Genomic DNA, 16,201 nt, shown 5'->3' with positions numbered 1-16,201 from the left:
TTATCAGTGCAAATGGTGAAGGGCTTCCTGTACATAAATGTGTTCCTGATGCACATGCATCAATAACAGCTGGTTTTATCAGTGTTCTTAGGAAACATTTATGGCTGTAGGGCAGAAAAAAAAAACCTCTAATACTTTCACCAAATGTATAAAACATATCCAGCCAGGCATGGGAACACTTTCACAGAAGCATTCAGACTGGGAAAACAGCCTTGCATTGAAGATGTTTGGTCCTGTTCTCTCAGTGCACCGAAATCTAAAGCTGGTCTCTCTCCAGAATTTGCTGCCAGGGGAATGTCAAAGCTGATTCCCACTGCTGAGACCTTCCAACAAAACCAGTGCTATGAAAGCTTTCCTTTAGCGGAACATGGGGAATTCCTCAGATCTTGGATTTTCCCCCTTTATAGTTAAACAGGGTTCTTCTGGCATTTCTCCAGATTAGAAGAATGCAGACTGGCCCCAGATTGTTTAGGGTGGAAAGTATTGCCAAGCTGCAGGAGAAGCATTGGTGTTCCATTACTAACACTTTTTTTTTTGCCTTTTCCACTTAGTTTGAAGAACCATGTCTCATTAACTCTTCCTACCTGATCCTGTGCAAAACTCCAGCCATTAACCTGCTGCTGAGGAGTGTCCGTATCAAACTGGAATTTATTCTGGACAATCTGAGCTTTGATTTCAACTCGCTGCATCCCATGCCTTTCTCTTATGAAGTCAACCCCATCCTAAAACCATTGAATGCTGAGGACCCTGCCAAACCATATCGTCACAAGCCAGGAAGTGTCATCTCTGTGGAGGTAAGGCAAAAAACAGCTGGGATTAATGTTCCTTGTATGAAGCTTTATGCAGCATCCAAGGTTTTTAAAGAATTTGACAGGTTACAACCTGTCACAGCACATCTGCTTTGGCCTGTGAGAAACAGTACATAAGAGGAGGGAAAAGTGCACCAAAAAAGCCTCTTGAGTCCATAAATTAGTGCTAGGGTTTCATAGGGCTTATGGAAACTTCTGTGGTTTGTTTTTGGGTTTTATTTAATCCTAATAAACTGTTTGTATATGAATTATTAGTACTACATTATCCCCACGTCCTGTTCTCAGCTGTTGACCCTAGCATAACTACTTCGGTTTCCTCTAGAAGTTAACTTAGGAGTAAAAGAATCTTGCCAGTGGGGAAGACCTGTTACTAAGTGATGGCAGGAAAATCACTCATTAAAGATGATATAGAAGAGCAGTGACTCTATTTTTACTGTACATGCAAGAAAAAATTGAGGTATTTCTTTTGTATGGAAAGGTGCTTTTCAGTCCAGTACTCTTAAAGTAATGGCTGCAGCTGTAGGTGCAAATTCTCCACATTCTCTCTTTTTGCATATGGGTAAAACTGTGAGGATGTAAGAGCATAGAAATGCCTAGATCACTGCCATTGGAGTTGAATGCATCTTAAACATGTAGGGCAATTTGAGAAAACTGTAAAAGAACTTTAAAAGACAAGGAGGTTGATCTGTCAGCCTGTTGGAATACCCTGACAGAGCTCTGGGCTTAGAAAGCATTAACGCATGAAAATGTCTTTATGTATGGTTTTATTAAAAAAAGAAAAAGTCTTAATCCCCCAGAATGAAATCAAATACGAGAAATATCACAGATATGTTATACCTTTGAAAGGCATTGATTGATTCAGTTGGGTGAGCAGGTTAACTGACATGAAACTACCTTTTTAAATTTACAGAGTGAAGAGCTGAGCTTAGCTGTGTTTTGGCTGAAGAGCCTTAAGAGGACAGGCTATTTATAACTGTACTTATGCAGCATGCTACAGGTCCTAATGCTAAATCTAAATTATTTGTAACTGAATTTTTTAGCTTACAAACTTAACTCCTGCAGCCTATTCACATGTGGGCCTAAACAAAGAAGAAAAAAGGCTGCTTTCATCTCATGGTGTTGGTCTCCTCCATCCTCTCTGAAGCCATGGCAGTACATAGTTGTTTTTTCACTGATTTCATGTGCTGTCCAAATGTATTTCAGGGGGAAAATCTAGATCTGGCTATTTCCAAGGATGAAGTTATGGCTATGATTGGGGAAGGCATCTGTGTGGTGAAGACACTAACAAGGAATCACCTCTACTGCGAGCCCCCCTCGGAGCAGCCGGCTCCGCGGCACCGCACCAAGCGGGAGGGCACGGACCTGCTGCCAGAGTTCACGGTAGGGAACTGCAGCACTGCCAGAAATCCTGTCACTTCCAGAAGCATGTGCAAGAAATGGGAGTGGGATGTGAAGCTGAGAAAGGTACAAGCTGTGGGTCAGCTCTTTTAGGCAGCTGTCTGCCCCCTGTGAATTAGGGAGAAGCCCTGTGGCCTTGTATTTCATTTCTGCACAGAGGAATGGAATCATCATGGCAAATGCTTTCTTCTTACAGGTTCAGATGGGAAACCTGAACTTCCTCCTAGGCCGAGTGCAGTATGACACGGAAAGCCAGCTCACCTTCCCGCTGGAGGCACAGATTGGTCTGGGTGTTGGTGCATCCTTTGTGGCATTGATTGTTCTGGTCATCGTCTTCATATACAGGTAAGAAGTTCTGGCATGTGTGAGGCTTTTAAGTTCCTCTCAGTGTTTTTCAATGGATGTGACCAAGAATGTACATCTTTGGCCTAAACAAGGTTACAGTTTTCTTTATTTTGTGCCACATTCTGAGCTCCTGCTGGTGTTGGATGTAGGAGGCATGTTGCACTGCTAGTCACACTCTGCGCTGTGGTTTATTCAGAATCTAATGGGTGCTTCAAGACACACCTCTAGTTTATGGAACACTGTGTGGTATCCTGCAAAGATGGTGCTCGTATAAATCTCCTCAGCACCAGCTGCCCTGGAGTCTTTGGCAGCAACACAGCAGTTGGCAAGGACAGTCCCTGGGCTAGTGCCACCAGGAACAATTTTGCTTCTTATTGCAGGAGGAAGAGCAAACAGGCTCTGAGGGATTACAAGAAAGTTCAAATCCAACTGGAAAATCTGGAAACAAGTGTTCGGGACAGATGCAAAAAGGAATTCACAGGTCAGTCACTGAGTTCCTGGGTTCTTCAGGGAAACTTGGAGAACCACTCTCAACCCTACCTCTCTTCCCATTCCTGTGTACTTGTCTGCATAGCTCAGAGCAGGAGATAATTTATCCTGTGCCAATTCATAGAAATGTAGAGCCAATTTTTTCCTTTTTTAATTCTTTAATTCAGGGCACAGTGATCTATACAGACCTCTCTCATTCTCCACTTCATCCTCCAGACTCAGATGAAGAGCTAAAGTCAAGACAGCCCAGTCTTTGTGTAGGGCAAGTTGAACTGCAGCCCATGTTCTAGGCTTACAAACTTTATACTTCAGCTCTTTACAACAGTAGGAAACTCTGAAACTCTGCAGGTGACTGAGATTGTAGAACCCAATTAATGTGTGAAGGAGTGAGGAGCAGGTCTCTAATACTCCATCTTTGCTGTAGTTAATGCCTGTAACCACAGGTGTGTGCTGAATAGTGGCTTCCTCTTTATAAAATTGGAAACCAGCTCCTGATTGGAACCTTCCTCATGCTATTTCTCCTGCCACCTAGTCTAGCTTTAAATGTTCTAACAGTGAGACCCCAATATGCCTCTTCCTGAGAGGAAACATCCTTCCTGTTTCTCAGTCCCATACTGCTGGCCCCGGTTCCTCCACTTAGCTCATGCTCTGCACAATCAGTTGAGATCATGTCAATTGTGTCATCCTCATGGGTATTTTCCTTTCCCTCAGACCTGATGACTGAGATGATGGACCTCACAAGTGACCTTGTGGGCACAGGGATCCCCTTCCTGGACTACAAGTCCTACGCAGAACGCATTTTCTTTCCGGGCCACCGTGAGTCCCCACTGCAAAGGGACCTTGACATCCCTGAGTGCCGACGGCAAACAGTGGAGCAGGGCTTGGTCCAGCTCTCCAACCTCCTCAACAGCAAACTCTTCCTCACAAAGGTAATGTCCCTTCCTCTGCTGACAGCCTGCTGCGGGGCCAGAGCCATGGCACTGGCAGCAGGAGGTGGGCAGTGTCTGTTAAGGATCATTCTTTAATAGTTCTCTGCACCACTTCTTCCAAGAGCCAGCAGCTGTGACTGCTCTATTTTCAGCAGATTCATGGTTTATCTCTCTCCCACCAGTTCATCCACACTCTGGAGATCCAGCGCACTTTCTCTCCGAGAGACCGGGCCTACGTGGCATCACTGCTCACGGTGTCACTGCATGGGAAGCTGGAGTACTTCACTGACATCCTCAAAACACTCCTGAACGACCTTGTGGAGCAGTATGTGGCCAAGAACCCCAAGCTGATGCTGCGGAGGTGAGTGAGCCAGCCATAGTCCCACTGGCAGCTACCTGACGGTAGAAGGTCAGAGCCTTTCTGCCTGGCTGGCAAACTCTGAAAAGCTCTGCCAAGTCTTGAAATCCCACTTTGCTATATAAAGGTCCCTGGGTTCACAGTCATGCCATGTTTGGAAGCTAAACTGAGATATCTCCCATATTTAGATCCCCAGTAGATGCCTCTATGTTCCATCTTTCTGATCTGATCACATTTGCCTTGTTTGAGACCTACCAGCGTCTTTCCACTGTTCCCTGCTTCTTGTCTCTCAAGTTCTGTAATTTGATGCCTCCTTCAGGCTGACAAGTGCTTCCAATAAGCTGTGTAAAAAGCATTAACTGTGCTGGTCTTGAAAGGCTTTTTTTTCCCTCTCCATTCTGTATCATGACTTAGTGCCCTTCTTCCAAAGGAAATGATCTTTACCTCCAAATCTCCCCCAGTTCTGCACCACATTCCTGTGACCAACCTAGTGCTCTTTTTCAGGACAGAAACAGTGGTAGAGAAGCTGTTAACCAACTGGATGTCCATCTGCCTGTATGCATTTGTGAGGGTGAGCTCTTTGTCCCGTTGTGATGTAGAGGGGCCAAAAGAGGGGCAACAGGAACAGTTTTGCTTTGTGCCTCACTCATAGCTGAAATAGTGCCAGGGTCACCCTTATATTTCAGGGTGACAAATAAGCTGGTCTGCTCACTGGGAACAGGGTTTCTTAAACCAGCATCAATACTACTTGTTGCCAGGATGTGTCACCAGGTCATAGAGGCCTCAATGTAGCTCCTTTAACTTGAGATACACAGGCCACAGGCTGGTCTGTGCATGGGAGTATAGATGCTGGTCTAATTGCTTTTCTGGAGGGCTGGGGGAGGTGGCAAGGATTCTCTCAGATTGGTGACACAGAGGCAGAACAATGCCTTGGTCATGTGCATCTCTCTGGTAGCTGGACAGTGCACTTTTCCTGTGCATGGAGCAGGGGCTGTTGGCGCAGGCGCTGTCTTTGTCTACTGTGGCTCAGCTGCTGAATCCTCAGTCCTGCTTGATATCCATGTTTCCGTGCCTGGGGCTCTGCTGGGTGGAGCAAGCTGAATTTCTCTCCTTCCTTTCCATGCCAGGATTCTGTTGGGGAGCCCCTTTACATGCTGTTTCGAGGAATCAAACACCAGGTGGACAAAGGGCCAGTTGACTGGGTGACAGGGAAAGCCAAATATACCCTGAATGACAACCGCCTTCTGAGAGAGGACCTGGAGTACCGCACTCTGGTAAGTGCCAAATCTTCTGTCTTCTTTTGTACAGCTGGGCTGAACGTCTCTGCTGCCATAACCAAAGCACAAGCACAGCATCCTGCCACTGTCTCCTGGGAGCCAGGTTTGTTCCAGCAGCACAAGTTCATAGATGATGAAGAGCTCTGCTAAATCAGGCGCTTTTGCCCCAGGCTGATAAAAACCTTCACCACATTCATCTGGCGTACGTGCTGTGCTGTATCTAGAAATAAGGGGATGACGTTGCTGATGGCACATCGAAGCTCCTGCCCAGTGCTCTTGAACTGGCTTTCAGCTCTTGACACAAGGCTAAGAACACAAGACTGAGGTGTTTAACATCTGTGATGTTTTCTCTTCTGAATCTCCCAGTGAAAGGACTAGCTGTTAACTTGCCTGAATGCCAGCCATCAAAGGTGTAAATGTGTCAGATGTAATCTTATCAGCTGAGTAGCTGTGACCTTTTCTTCCCCAGACCTTAAATGCTTTGACACAAGCAGGAGTTGGTGCAGGAGGGGCAGAAGACTCTCAGGGGATTTCTGCGAAAGTGCTGGACTGTGACACTATAACGCAGGTGAAGGAGAAAATCCTAGATCAGATCTATAAAGGGACGCCCTACTGTCACCGGCCAGACCCAGACACCCTGGACCTCGGTGAGCAGAGCTCTTTGGTGACAAAACTCAGTGAGGAAGTGGAGGAATGGTGTTTTGCTGTCTGTGCACAGCACTCTGGCAGGTGTGACATTTGTCATTCTCTGCTGAGTGTGCAGAATCACTGACCACTCTGGCTGGACACAACAGGGAAGAGGCTGTAACAGAAGAGATGGGGGTGGGAAAGAAGCAGTAGGGTTCACCCTCTTTCACTTCATGGTGTTCTTTGCCAGACTCAGACTACAGCAATGGCTTGGGCAAAGGGATATAGAAAAAAAGTACAAAAAATGTGTAGGATTTGAGAAGGATTTGAGTGTGGTGCAAAGATGCTGTAGGCATAGACTGGCACTTCCTGGCAGCCTCTTAATAATATATGTCAGGGAGGATCTTACCCATGGTAGCTAATGAATGGTAGAACTTATATTGGGAGAGAAAACACTCAGTTTTCCATCTTCTTAATTCTGTTGATGAATAATGGTGATGAGAAGTACTGAGGAAATAGCTGATAAAAACTATGGGCGCATATTTGTGGTTTGAACCACCTGCTTGAAGAGTCACAATCTGACAGAATGTGTAGGAACATGACAGGTGGAACCTGGAAGTCCATGAGGCCACCTGTCTCTGTGCTCAGAGGGGTCTGTCCTGTGACTGCAGGACTCAGCATCATTACAGGTACTTGCTCAGGTTATGTTCTGTGAAATAGCACAGGTAAAAGTTGATGAGGACCAGAGAGTGTTTAACAAGGTCAGCCAGGTTGATGCAGATGATGCCTTGAATTAGCAGTTAATCCTTTCATTTTCTGTGTTTCAATGGCTGTAGAGTGGAGATCAGGGCTGGCAGGTCATCTGATACTGTCCGATGAGGATGTGACATCTGTTGTTCAAGGAACGTGGAAACGTCTGAACACTCTTCAGCACTACAAGGTCAGAACTCAGTCTGCCATTGCTTTATCTCTCCTCTTATCCTTCTACACACTGTCAGGCTCTGTTTGTAGCTCTGGCTCCTGGCAGACCATTGTCAAAAGGTTGGATCTTTCTTGCAGAACATATTCAAGTTAAGTCAGTGCTGTGGCTGCAGCCTGACTTCCTCACACAACCCTGTCCTTACCCCATACCTGAGATGTGGACATGTGTAGGACTTGGAAGGATAGGCACAAGTTCATAGTGCAGTGAAGGTGATGTGCTGGATCAGTTCCTGTTCAGAGCCAGATCAGTTAAGAGGTGATGATGCGTTGAGCTGAGAATACCTTCTAACAATGGAAAGAGGGATATTTTTAATTACCTTGCACCAGTATGTTGTATCTTGCAGTATGTTAGTACTTTACTGCAACATGTTCTAGATCTGAATGACCTCAGTCCCTGAGTATTATCTTTGTTGTACTTTGAACATTTGTTTTTGAATTGGTACAGACAAGATTTTCTCACCCTCAGGAAAGACATCTATGGTGCCTCTAAATCCCTGTTTCTGTCTCTATTTCTAGTGATGGTACAGCCTGTTTTGCTCTACAAGGACTTGCTTATTATGCTGATGAGAAACATGCCATTTGCTTTGAATATTGTTGTTTTGCTTGTGTGCAGGTGCCTGATGGAGCAACAGTAGCACTCGTCCCACGCCTGACCAAGCACATCCACAGGGAAAATCAGGATTATATCCCAGGAGAAAGTGAGTTTGATGTTTTTTTCTCATAAAATTACTTCAGAGCACTTGCCAGTTAGTAGGACAAGTCTCTTGCTGTAGCCCCAGCTTTATGCTGATATAGAAGGCTGACACGTGCTTTGGACCCTCATAAGATTGTCAGGACATGTGAAAGCTTGGTCAGGTGAGGTTAGAGAAAAGCAAAAGTGTGAGAGCAGAGGAAGGCTGGGCTAGGTGTGAAAATCCAGAACAAGCACAGTTGTCTGACTCTCTAGGGCTGACCAGTCTGCAGTTTCCAGAAATCTTTTTACCTTCAGATAAAGCTGAGCATGGCCTGAGAGGGATGATGGGATGCCAGGCAGTTTCTTTACTGCCTGGCAGAGCGAACAGCTCTGTGGATACTCCTGTGGCATGAGGCCACAGGCTGCAGCTTGTGATTCAAGCTTGTGTGAAATTCAAATTGGATATGGAACAAAACATCTTCAGCAAAAGGGTGGTTCAACCCTGAAGCAGACTACTGGGGTGGTGGGGGATCTCTGTGTGGGGAACTTTCCAAGACCTTGAAGGTTTTGGGTAAACAAAGGCAACCTGCTGTACTGTTGGCAGTAGTTGAACTCTGCAGAAGGCTGGATAGAGGTCTCCAGAGATTTCTTCCCATTTTTGTTTCTGTTATACTGGGAAATCTTGCTTTCGTGGGAGTCACCTGGCCAAGGTCTACTGTGAGAGAGACAACACTCATCTGTAAACAATTGCTTGGTTTAGAAACACCAATGCTGGAGGATGCAGATGAAGGTGGGATCAAACTTTGGCACCTGGTAAAACCAACAGAAGAGCCAGAGCTTCCCAAGCATCGGCGTGGGAGCTTAAGAGATCGGGAGCGGGCCAAGGCAATCCCAGAGATTTATCTGACACGTCTGCTCTCAATGAAGGTGAGAAGAAGCACAGATCGTGTTGTGCTTGGGATCTTGCCTTCCTTCATATCCCCCAGCAGATTGCAGGGCTGTATGTGAAGATGAAGCAATACTCCTTACCTGCAGTGGCTCTGAGTACATTTGAGTCTCCTCTACATTTTGCTTTGTTCAAAAGGTTCTCCCTGGCCTCTGTTCCACAGACCATGGGCCTCCTTTCTCTTTTGTTGCTGCTCCCTTCAGTGGGGGTGGAGTGCCTTTGGATGGGTGAGGAGCTGTCACTGAGAAGATGGTGACCTCTCATCTGTGAGGCCTAGGCTCTCTACTCTCCTCTGCCTGTGCTGACCCTGTCCTACTTGATTTTCTGCAGGGCACTCTGCAGAAGTTTGTGGATGACTTGTTCCAGGTGATCCTCAGTACCAACCGCCCTGTTCCTCTGGCAGTCAAGTACTTCTTTGACCTGCTAGATGAGCAGGCCATACACTATGGGATCGCAGACCCCGAGACCATCCATATCTGGAAGACAAACAGGTAGGGTGTTCCTGAGGGCCCTGGAGGAGGCACTGCTGACTTGCTTAGAGCTTGCAAAGTGACAGCCACCTCTGCCTACTGAGGAGGTGCAAAATTCAAGTGCAGGGCAGCAGACCATATGGTGAAAAGCTGGTTTTTGCTGGGAGGGCAAAGCAGAGAGATGCAGTAAGATGTAAAATGTCTTTTGGCACTGTAGCTGCTACCTCTGCTAATGCCCTTTTGCACTTCTGTCCTCTCTACAGTCTCCCCCTGCGGTTCTGGATCAACATCATCAAGAACCCCCAGTTTGTTTTTGATGTCCAGACGTCAGATAATGTGGATGCTGTGCTGCTGGTCATTGCACAGACCTTCATGGACTCCTGTACAATAGCTGACCATAAGTTAGGGCGGGTGAGTACAGAGGGAGAGGGGACCATGGTTGGCACAGAGAGTTGAGCAGTGCTGCTTTAGGAAGGCAATAATGTTTACATAACACCATGGGGACAGCAGCCAGGTTCCCCCTGGCTTCTGTGTGCAGCTGGAGAGTAATGGGGGCTCCTGGGAAGAGAGGAGGATTAGATTTTGTTTAGCAATAAAAAATTGTTGAGGAGTGCTCTTTATTTACAGCTTGCAGCTGTAAATAAAGTTTCTTGAGGGACAGAGCTGAACTGTAGTTGGCTATGGCAGACAGTGGGAGTCACAGGATGCAACTTGGGACATTCAGATTGACCATTAGAAAGGCTTTCCACCATCACTATTCACCCTGTGCTGAGGGTGGAACAGTCACCTGAACAGATCACCAGAGATGGGATGGGTGGATGTGTGAAGCACATCAGGCATCAGCTGTGCAAAGCCATAGCCAGTGTGATCTCATACTGGTGATCACCCAGCTCCAGGGGGAAGGCTGGTCTAGGGATCCCAGGGTGTCTTCATCAGCACATCTCAGGGTACCTCAGACTGTTTTACTAGAAGACTGCATTACTGCTATTTGCAGTGCCTCTATACACAGAGGACAAAAAATTCCTGATCCTGAACAAATGGCAGGAAATAGAAGTGATGGTGTTACCTGCTGAGGTTAGTCCACAGCACAATAAAGGAGCTTTTTGTAACCATTTCTGGTTTTGGATGTTCAAGGACTCTCCAATCAATAAGCTGCTTTATGCCCGGGACATTCCTCGCTACAAACAGATGGTGGAAAGGTAAGTGATGGATGTGAGGGTTGTAGTTTCAGCAGTGAGGAGGGGGGACCATGCACTAATTCCTGTGTGCCCCTGTCTAGGTACTACGCAGACATTCGTCAGACCATCTCTGCCAGTGACCAGGAGATGAACTCTGCCCTGGCTGAGCTGTCACGGGTAAATAAAAGTATTTCAGAAGTCACCTGGCTCCTCACCTGTGTATCCAGGAGAGAGTTATTAATGCAAAGATGAGATATTCCAGCTGAGTGTGCAGTTCTGCTCTGACACCCTGACTGTGCCTAGTGGTTGCCCTGCACCACAGGGCAGGTGTTGCCCAGGCAGCACTGGAGAGAAGAGGGGGTAGTCAAGGATTCAGGGCAAGAAATATATGTGATTTTTCCTTTGCTAGCAACTGTTAGTGAATTCTCTTTCCTGTTGCTTTCTTAATGAGTTGTGAGGACACAGAATTTGACAAGACAATTGTTAGGTGTCTCACAGTTTTGTCTAATTTCTTTTCTTATAAATAGAATTATTCAGGTGACCTCAATTCCCTGGTGGCTCTACATGAATTGTACAAATACATCAATAAGTACTATGACCAGGTGAGTGTGTGTTCCAGCAGGTATGAAAATAACTTTCTTCTTCTACCAGCCGAACAAAAAAAAAAACAATACAAAAATTAACAATTAAGAGCAGCCAGACTATTGCAACACTGAATTGTTTCATTGGCATGCATAACTCATGTCATGAGTTTGTTTTTTTCTTATCAAAGAGCAAGGGAGGAGATTAGCAAAAAGACCTTATCTCTAACCTGCAACCTCTTGGGATTTCATGTGCACTTCTTTATTTTTACTCCAATATCCAAATACTCTAATTAAAGAAGAAAGGCAGTTAGTTCAGATTAATGTCCTAAAGACATCATTTTTAGGTGAGAAGTTTAGCATTCTTTTTGCCCTGTGAAGTCTGTAAGTTACTACAATGAATCTAGAATACTTCTTTTGTGGTTAATTTGAGATTAATTACTACATACCCACTCTAGACTAGAGCATGTTGAATTCCAGCTTGAGGTTCTCCATAATGCATGGAGTTCAGCTGGTTGGGTGTTGTGTGCTGGAGAAAGGCTGCCAATGAGCTCTGTCTTGTTGCAGATCATTACTGCCTTGGAAGAAGACCCAACGGCGCAGAAGATGCAGCTTGGATATAGACTGCAACAGATCGCAGCAGCTGTGGAGAATAAAGTCACAGATTTGTGACAGGCACAGACAGACTGCTCTCCCCTGGCTGAATGGGGACAGTGCTCATCCTAGCTGATAAACAGGGTGTCCTGCTGCCATTGGAACCAGACTCTCCAAGGAACCTGCGGGTGACATGAGCAAGGGGATGGCCAAGGCAGTACAAAGTACAAGCGTCCTTGCATCTCAGAGAATATTTTTTTACAGTTTTTTTTTTTTCTTTTTAAAATCAAAATGAAACAAAAAAAAAAAAAAGGACAAACTCTGTTTTTTCCCTGGCAGACTGCTGAGGGACCACACAGGTCCTTCCTACAGATGTTATGTGAATGTGCCAAGTATGCAAATTATGTTATTGAAGAGCCAGGTGACAACACTGGGCGCTGTGTCTGTGGAGTCCTCAGCCTTGCACGGATGCCCTTTCCAGTGCTGGAACACTCCCTGCTGCAACCACTCACTTCCTTTGGGATCAGGAAGCTTTTCCTAGGTTGACTGCTGTGCTAACTTCTGTCCCCAGCTAGCAAGCACTCCTGAGAAACGCCTTGCAGCAATGTCCCTGCTGGTCCCAGAAGTTGGATGTAGAAAGGAGATGGTGAAGGTCTCTTGCTCCCCAGTGCTCTGGTCTCTGACAGCTCGTGTGTGGCACCTGCTCAGCTGGAATGTTCTCACCAGCATGGGTGCTTGCCATAGGGCCCACTGTAAATGAACAGCACCCCCTCACCCTTTCCCTCAGGACAAATTTAATGTGTGAGTCGCTACCTGGCTCGCTTTGGTCTCCACTGACTTAGCTCGGATCTGTCTTCCTGGTTCCTTGTGGTCAGAGGTTGCCCTGCTCGTTGGAAAAGCACAACAAATGCCTTGTGCCACTCCCCCTTCTTCCAGTGTCCAGCTGTTCTGCTGCTCTGAACTGGACTTGTACATACCCTCAAAGTTAATGTATTTAAATGCTAAAGGAGAATGTTTAACTTTGTGGCTTTGAGACAAAGCTTTTCTTGGAGAAGTATCTCTGTGCACTTCTACTGACAAACGTCTGTCAGCACTGGAGCAGTTTTCTCCACTGCTTTGTCTGCAGGGATAACTTGTAGGTGTCTCCATTGTCGTACCAGCAGCTCACCTTTGCCCGTGGCTCAGTCCCAGGCTCTCTCTGTGCTCTTCTCTTAGGCTTGCCTTACACCTAACTCTCAGCTCCACTGCTCAGACTCTCCTGTTGTAGCACATAGAAGGGTTACTTGGTGAGCTGTGAACTCAAAGGAGCTGTCAAGCACAACCATGATGTTCCCAAGAAGGGTCGGGTGTCCTGCAAAAAGGAATCATTTGTGCATGGAGGAGAGGCCGTGGAGCAGGCACAAGCACAGTTAGTTGGCAGCTGTCACTTGGCAGCTCCTCACTGCTCCCTCCTTAGTTCCTCCACTTTGTGAACAGTCTTCTGCCCTTCTAGGAGCTAATTTATAAGGGTGCTTTACTTGTTCTCTCTCCCCCTCACCTCCCCCACCCTCCCAGCTGCTAATTCCACACTGATGTCCTGTGGGCCTGGGGCAGGTAGACAGGTCTGACTCCTCTGCCACTACTCGGAGGTGATGATTGTGTGGGCCAGGAGGGAGCAGAGCTAGAACAGAGCAGGATCACATCCCTACCTCTCTATACATTGCAAATAGCAGTAATTCCAGGCCTGTTCCATCAGCCCTGTGCTTTGTGCAAGTGCTGTGCAGTTGCAGAATTGTTCTTGGAGCAGCCTAATGCTGGCCTCTCTTCCTGCAAAGCTGGCTCTTCTGTGACCCTCTCTCAGCAGTACACCAGCATTCGCAGGTACATGGTGTGCCCAGAGTATGAGCACCCCTGTGCATCCTTCTGCTCCTATCCTGCTGTGCAGAGCAGCAGGGGGGCTGGCTGGCTGCTGCCAGGCAAAAATGGGGCTGCAGAGTTTGTCTCTTTCCTCAGGTGAGGACCAGTTAGGGTCTCACTCCTGCCTGACCACCCATTTCCACAAAACTTATGGGAATTTAGCATCTCTGAAACCTTTGTCTTGACTAAATTTTATTGAATTGGTCACTCCAAAAGGCTGAGTAGAGGAAAGGACTGCTAGATGGGAAAAAGTCAATACAATGCATGTTAGTAAAGCCCATGCATTTTGGGACTGCAGGAGGAGATTCCTTGTTTGAGGCAGGTGCAGGTATAGTGGTGGAGTAGCATTGTCCCCTTGTGTGTTGATGGATGGATTTCCACCCTAGGAAACAAGGCCTGGTTTATGGCCTCTCCAACTTGCTCAGTGTTTGCCAAAAGCCACAGAAACTCCACTGAATTTCTGGCTCTACAGACTGTCAGTGTCTGCCCCTATTTTTGCAGAATTATCTCTGCACGTTCCCAGAACAGAGTGGCTTGAGGCTTAATTCTCATTCCACCTCCCACTGGTATCCACATTCTCCCTGCTTCTGTGTTCCTGGATGTTGGAAATCATCTGCTTTCTCCGAGTGTATCTGTGAAAGTCTGCTTTTATTAGAAGGATAATCAAGACTTAAAAATAGAGCTAAACATAGGTGATCGACTTACTTAACATGTTCAGCTTGTCCTTGCATAGCTGGACAGGACACACTGCCCGGTGCAGGTGCAGTGAGGGTGGAAAGCTGGTAGTGCCCATCCATCTCCTCCCATCCATCTGTCCTCGGTGTTCTAGATACCAGCATCCTCCTCCCTGTGGACACGCACTTGAAGGCCCTCACTGGGATCAGCTTGGGTGTTCAGGCATGGCCCCTCTTACCTCCGTCCGTGCCCCTGTCCTGTGGCAAAATCCGTTTCTGTGGCAGGGTTCTGTTGCTTTTAAATTTGCACAAAACAGGTTTTATTAAGAAATTCCCTTTTGCAGGGAAAACTTATTTATTTATTCCTTGTGATCCTTCCAAGTTTTTTCCGGTTTCTGCCTGATTCCACAAGCAACCAGACATTCCATGTCAAGGACAGAAAATCCTGTCTGGATGTTCCTGTTTGCTCACAGGTAGCAAGTTCAGTGGGCACCAGCAGAGAGAGCCCTGCTACCGTGGCCAGTCCCCTGCTGTGGGACACAGGGATGTCACTGCTCCAGGGGACTCCCAGGACCGTGATGTTCCCGAGTGGCAGGCACCCAGCTTTATGTAGTGCTGTGGTCAGAGGGAGGGACTTGCTTTTGCCGTGGTCTGGCTGAAAGGCTAAGAACTGATCAGTGTTAAGATAAATATAAATCTCCGTTAGTGTGTTTGAATGTCTCTCCCTTTGGCAGGATGAAGCACAGCTGGCACCCACATGATGTAGATGGGAGAGCTCTTGCTTTCATTTGTCTGGTGGCAAATTCAGGCTGTACCTGAAAGCTTTTTTATTTTGGGAGAAATGATGGCTGATTTTTTAAAAATAAAACAGAGGGTTCTTGGATGCTGCTGCTTTGGTGGAATGCCATTTCTTTTTCAGGGTGTGCCCTGGTTGCAGCAAGATGCTGCTTGCTTTTTTTTTTTTTTTTTTTTTTTTAAATGTGTGCCTTTCTTGTGGGGATGGTTATTTTGGTTTCCAGAACACCCAGGGCATTTGCTCTTGTAGTATTTTTCCTGATTTGTGTCGTGGTGACTCTGCTCTCTCCCAGCCTTGTGACTTGGTGTCTGTCTGTCTGTTATGGTATGGCCTGACCTGCATTTATGCCCTGCCACACCTTAGGTTCTGCTCAGAGCACCCAAGGTACTGTCTTTCTCAAGTTTGAATTAATAATTAATATAAAAAGCTTGAAAAAAAATCTGAATTTTGTTACATAGTGTAATAACTGTTTGTAGATACTGTTCTGAGATGTAGGAATCTATTGGTGATATAAGAGGTTTTGTCTGTAAATAATCAGTTTAGAGTCAAAATGATTTTAATAAAGAGAATTCTTACACAATAATTCAATAAATTTTAATATACAACCTCTGTGTCATGCTAGTATTGCATGCTGATGCAATTACACAGAATGTGTTCGCCTCTTTTTCTTCCTAAGTGGAAGCTGTGCTCTTAAGCACCAGGACTTGGAAGCTGTGTGAAGAAGGAGGCTTTTCCCTCCTCCCTAGCTGTGTTTCTTCAAGTGAACCTTGTGCCACTTTCCACCTGCATCCCTTTGCAGTTTCCAGAGCTCAAATACCATCCCTGCCCACGGGAGCAGGCAGCCTCCCTCCACAGCCTTGGCTGGCACTGGGGCCACCTGGTGCATGGCAGCTTGGGCTGTGGTCTCTCACTGTGGGTAAGGGCTGTTGAACCATCACTGTTGGTCAGTGTTGGAGCACTTGTGTGAGGCAAAAACCGGCGCTCCTAATTTACCAAAACAATTTTTAAATTAATTTCACAGTTCTTCCCAGACAGCAGTCTGGCTCCTGGCCCATCTGTCCTCTTTCCTTCCCTCCCCTTCCTTTACTAGCAGAGTCCTGCACAGTCTGCTTCTCCCCCTCCTTTAGTCCCTCCTCTCTGCACTCCGAGTGTTCTTGTTGTCCTTTACGGGGTCACAAAC

The 16,201-nt window shown here is 46.5% G+C and overlaps 1 protein-coding gene across 5 annotated transcripts in view; it reads left to right on the top strand.

The window, feature by feature from the left end:
* Positions 1 to 15,626, top strand: part of PLXNB1 (plexin B1) — a 77,067-nt gene extending 61,441 nt beyond the window's left edge. For 4 of the 5 annotated variants that reach the window (XM_021531442.4, XM_021531427.4, XM_077786133.2 and 1 more), the window contains 18 exons: positions 552 to 794; positions 2,013 to 2,189; positions 2,404 to 2,552; positions 2,933 to 3,033; positions 3,753 to 3,970; positions 4,153 to 4,331; positions 4,833 to 4,899; positions 5,456 to 5,602; positions 6,075 to 6,252; positions 7,069 to 7,172; positions 7,827 to 7,911; positions 8,647 to 8,813; positions 9,163 to 9,323; positions 9,566 to 9,713; positions 10,437 to 10,501; positions 10,582 to 10,657; positions 11,008 to 11,082; positions 11,629 to 15,626. In XM_021531442.4, coding sequence (XP_021387117.3) covers positions 552 to 794; positions 2,013 to 2,189; positions 2,404 to 2,552; positions 2,933 to 3,033; positions 3,753 to 3,970; positions 4,153 to 4,331; positions 4,833 to 4,899; positions 5,456 to 5,602; positions 6,075 to 6,252; positions 7,069 to 7,172; positions 7,827 to 7,911; positions 8,647 to 8,813; positions 9,163 to 9,323; positions 9,566 to 9,713; positions 10,437 to 10,501; positions 10,582 to 10,657; positions 11,008 to 11,082; positions 11,629 to 11,733 — 2,445 coding nt within the window. In that variant the 3' untranslated portion in view covers positions 11,734 to 15,626. Of the gene's footprint in view, positions 1 to 551; positions 795 to 2,012; positions 2,190 to 2,403; positions 2,553 to 2,932; positions 3,034 to 3,752; positions 3,971 to 4,152; positions 4,332 to 4,832; positions 4,900 to 5,455; positions 5,603 to 6,074; positions 6,253 to 7,068; positions 7,173 to 7,826; positions 7,912 to 8,646; positions 8,814 to 9,162; positions 9,324 to 9,565; positions 9,714 to 10,436; positions 10,506 to 10,581; positions 10,658 to 11,007; positions 11,083 to 11,628 lie in introns of those variants that run through there. The other variant, XM_085590442.1, reaches the window with a different exon arrangement.
* The last annotated feature ends 575 nt before the right edge of the window (positions 15,627 to 16,201 follow it).

Source organism: Lonchura striata, chromosome 12 (genome assembly GCF_050655825.1).
Source record: "Lonchura striata isolate lonStrDom1 chromosome 12, ASM5065582v1, whole genome shotgun sequence".
In the NCBI taxonomy this organism is placed as follows: domain Eukaryota; kingdom Metazoa; phylum Chordata; class Aves; order Passeriformes; family Estrildidae; genus Lonchura; species Lonchura striata.
This window is presented reverse-complemented; position numbering and strand designations above follow the sequence as displayed.